Source organism: Pteropus vampyrus, unplaced genomic scaffold (genome assembly GCF_000151845.1).
Source record: "Pteropus vampyrus isolate Shadow unplaced genomic scaffold, Pvam_2.0 Scaffold196, whole genome shotgun sequence".
NCBI lineage: Eukaryota > Metazoa > Chordata > Mammalia > Chiroptera > Pteropodidae > Pteropus > Pteropus vampyrus.
Window position 1 is genome coordinate 811,030 of NW_011888977.1, and position 4,285 is coordinate 815,314.

The window sequence follows — 4,285 nt, forward strand, 5'->3', positions numbered from 1 at the left end:
GCTGCTCAAGAGCGAGGACTTAGCTCCCCCTGGTGGCCGAGCCCTGTCTTTACTAGTAGTGGCCCACATTGGGTCCTGCCGCACTTGGGTGGGATGGGGAAGAGATGCCAGGAAGAAATCTCCTTGATGAGTGCTCCCCAGAGAGGAAGAGCTAAGAGGAGATGGGGGAGGGGAGACTACCTGATGGCCTTCGGGTTCTCCTGAGGCTCGGATGCCACATCCTACTGAGGGAGCGTACTGGTAAATGGGTCCTGCCCGGAAGCACAGGGGGTGCTGGAGGACTGTCCCCATCTACTGCCTGTCCATCTCTGTTCTGGGCCCATGTCGGGAGAAGAGGGAGGAGGAGGAGGTTTTGGCTGTGTCCTAGAGGCCAGACGTGCCTGAATCTCACACCTGACCTCCTGGCTGGACCTTACATCTCATCTCCTCAGTGGACTCCAGAGCTTCTGGGGCTCACAGGCCTCAGAGGGAACTCTAGGTTTTAGGGTACATCTATTATCTTCACCACTCAGAGAGCAGGGCTCAGGTCTGGGGAGGTCTCAGCTGCTCTGAGGACAAAGGCCTGTGGCTGCCCCAGAGACGCCCCCATTTGGAGGACCAAGCCAGAGAAGGGCACTGGGGGGTTCGTGGTTGTTTCCCCAACTTGGTAGGCCTGCTTGACCCCTGGGAGGAACCTGTGGCCCTTTCTTGGGTCCTTAATCCAGACACACCCTCCCTCTAGACTATACCCACAAAAGCGGGGGCAAAAGAAGTGGGGCGGGGTTGGGCAGGAGCGAGCATCATGGTTCCCCTTCTCTCTGGGAAGATGGTCCCAGAGAGGAAGGGGGCTGCCCCCCCCCAACCGTGACATGTTATACAGGCTCACACACATGTACACATCCCCTCACCCCACCAGAGATACCTATGAGACAGACACCTACCACATGACTTACACACACCCACACAGACACAGAAACACACACGTTCACAGGCACACAGACACACACCCTGACACACGCAGACATACCCAGACACACACACAGACACAGACAACACACAAGCAGATAGAGACTCACATGTTCACCCCTCCCAGCCCCTTCCCCCACACACTTTCCTGTATTGGCAGTTAGGTCCACCATCCCCAACACCTAAGGCTGTACAAGGCTTGAGGCTGGGGTTGGGAGCCGGAGCTGGGTTCAAAACCACCTCAGTGGATTCAGGGTGAGGCTCAGGACTGTACCTGTGGGAGTCATGCTAGGGGCCATCAAGTGGTGATCATGGTCATTGCCTGGGCTGTGCTACCTGCCATCACCGCCCAGAAGGAAAGCTCCTCTTTGATGGGTATGTTGCCTGTGTACATCTACCTGACTCAGGTCTGAGAGATGACACAAGTAAAGTTGTGTTTCTCTACCTCCTAAAATACACACACACACACACACACACACACACACACACACACACACACACACTGGGGGAGGATGGTCCTAGAGCGGTCCAAATTGTCTCCAAGCTGCAGACAACCCTAACCAGGCATCCAGGTATCCCCTTTGCTGAGCGGATGACCGGTGACACTGCCTCAGCCTTGTCCAAATGCATCCATGACCAGGGCCACAGTTTCTGCCCTGTGAATTCTTACTTCATGGGCATCGCAGCGCAGGGGTGGCTATTCCTGGGTCGTCGCTGGCCACCCCCGTCTCCTCTCGCACTGACCCAGGGTGCGGGTGGGTGGGCTTTCTCTCTGGCTCTCAGCCTCTCTGCATCTGCTTTTCTGCCTTCCACGCCTGAGAGTCCCTCGGGGCCTAACCACAGCCTGCTCCCTGCCTGTCTGGGTTCTTTCTGTCAGATGGCCCAGGCCACTCCAGCTGGTACCTGAGTAGAAGCCTTGCCCTGCTCAGGGTTCTTGGATGCGTGTGGCCCAAGCAGGCAGGTGGCAGCCTCAACTCCTCGTCTTGCGTTTATAAGTGTCCAGAGCCCACGGCGGAGGCAGAAAGAGAAACCCAGAGTGGGACCCAGCAGCATGTCCCACCTAAGGGACCACAGCATCTTCTTCTCAGGGCCCAGCAGCGTCTCCCCTGGCAAGTGGGGACAGATTGAGAGCAACTTCCTGGGAGAGATTCACAGAAAAGTTCTTAAGGGCATGCGGCAGACACAGCAGACACAGGTCGACAGAAATGAGACTTGAAAGTAGGCAGACAGAGACAGACCCCCTAGAAACAGGCAGCACCCCCCATTACAAAACAGACCCAAACAGCCAGTCACACACACTCAAAGCTCCAACAAACACTTTCTCGGAAAACTTTCAGGAATCACCCTGGCTGTTGATAACTTCAGAACTATTTCTCCATGTGAAAATGTGTGCTTTTGGAGAAGTTTTCTCTACAGCTTCTCCTCCCCTCCCCAGAGCTGGTTCCCCTAGACGTAGGCAGTCCTGACAGCTTTGAGGTGGTTATGTCAGGTGAATGGAGACAGGGATCAAGGCCAGGGTCAGGGGTTCTGCAGATGTCAGCTTTGGGCCAAAGCCCTGCTTAGCCCAGAGGTTCAGAATGCCAGGGATGGCATCACTCCCCGCCCGGAAATGCCACACCCACTGAGACCCATGTTCAGTGTCCCCTTGACCCCATAGCAGCCCCAAATGGCAGCTTGCCAGAGCTTGTGACTGCTCTGGCAGTCCTCAGAAGGCCCCCACCCCCCTCCCCCAAGCACACGGACAAGAAGGGACCCCTGACAGTAGGCCTCCATGGGGACAGGTCTATTTCCCCCTTTCAGGATGACTGTGTCAGCACAGGAGGACCCAGGTGACTGAGTCCTGGCCTCAGAGACCTGAGTGCGAGGTGCTGCTGTGGCTCCGAATGGGAGCTGCCGGGGGCCCTGCTCCACACGGGTTACTCCGGCCTTGCACTTTCATGCAGCTGGGCCTGTCGTCGCCTGGCTCAGGCTGTCCTGGGGTGGGTGACAGAGCCCTGGATGGAACTGGTAAGGGTCCGCCTGCTCCCACGCCAACACAGAGTGTAGACACTGCTGCTCTGGAAACCATGTGCTTTATTTGGAACCTCGTTCCAAGGGAACCTCCCCCTGGATCGTAGAAAAGCTGCAAACCGTGCGGTTTGGTACAAGGCAATGGCTAAGGGACTGCGATAAGTCCCTTACCGCTGGGCCCTCGTCCTCTCGGCCGCAGGCTTCCCTGGTCAGCCTGACTCCTGGCTGAGCTGGATGCGGGCGGCTGAGACTCCTGGGGTGTCCAGCTCACCTCCCAGCATCTTCCTCAGCCGAGGAGTGAGGAAGCGGTTACGGGATGAGGGGACCCAGCCAAGGCCTGAGGGCCTGCAGCAGCGAGGGCATCTCGCGTCCCCAGGGCGCCCGTTGCTCTGGGAACATCTTGACTCCTGGCTGAGGAACCGCCGAGAGCAGGTTGCCCCGCGGACAGGTGAGTGGGTGGGCAGGGCGCACACCGCCGGCCGGCCCCGCCCCGCCCCTCAGTACAGGTCAGCGAAAGGCTTGGAGTAGTTGAACATCAGGTAGTCCATGTAGTAGAAGTCGTAGGCACGCTGCCGCTGCGGGGCTGACAGCTGGGCGAAGTACTGGTGCGTGATCCGCGCCGTGGTCCGCGCCTCCTGCGAGTGCCGGTCCTTGAACCGCGGGAAGGTCAGGTTCCGCGGCGCTCGGATGAGGCTCAGGAAGAAGTTGGCATCGTCCTCCATGCTCTCAAACTTGCCCACAAAGTCATAGTCGATGAGGCAGGGGCTGCAGAGCCGGCTGACGTGGTCCCAGTGGATGTCCATGCCCACCGGCCGGTGCACGTCCAGCAGGTACTGGACGAACTCGGAGAAGCGCACCCCAGAGCCCGTCCGCAGGGCCTCCCGAGAGGCGTTGGCCCGGTACCGGGCCAGGATGGCCTTGCCGAAGACGGGGTGGTAGTAGCTGTTGGGGTGCTCGAACTTGTCGCGGAAGGCGGAGACCAGCCTCTCGAAGGGTTCGCGGACAAAGAGCATCTTGGTGTAGGTGCTGAGGCGATGCAGAATGCCCTGGCGGTCGAAGGTGTCCAGCCGCTTAAGGGCGCTGCCGTAGTGGACGGTGTTGTGATGGATGTCGGCCGTGGACGAGGCCAGCCCCGCCAACACCATGAGCACCCGCTTCCAGTTGGAGCAGCCTGCCTTGGGCACCTCGCAGTACAGCACGCGGTGGCGGTCCTCCACGAAGATGCGCGACACGTGACGCGGCGTGACGGCCTTGCGGCTGCTGCTCGACCGGTACTTGGCACACGCCTCCCGCATCACCCGCTTGCGCTCCTGCTGCCTCTGGTGCAGGC

The 4,285-nt window shown here is 59.2% G+C and overlaps 1 protein-coding gene across 1 annotated transcript; it reads right to left on the minus strand.

Annotated features, from left to right (window-relative positions):
• Positions 1-3,452: 3,452 nt before the first annotated feature.
• LOC105299925 (carbohydrate sulfotransferase 8) lies at positions 3,453-4,283 on the minus strand (the record flags this gene model as incomplete). Its single annotated transcript, XM_011371899.1, has 1 exon — positions 3,453-4,283. A coding segment is annotated over one exon (831 nt), but the record flags the coding sequence as incomplete, so codon positions are not given.
• Between the last annotated feature and the right edge of the window lie 2 nt (positions 4,284-4,285).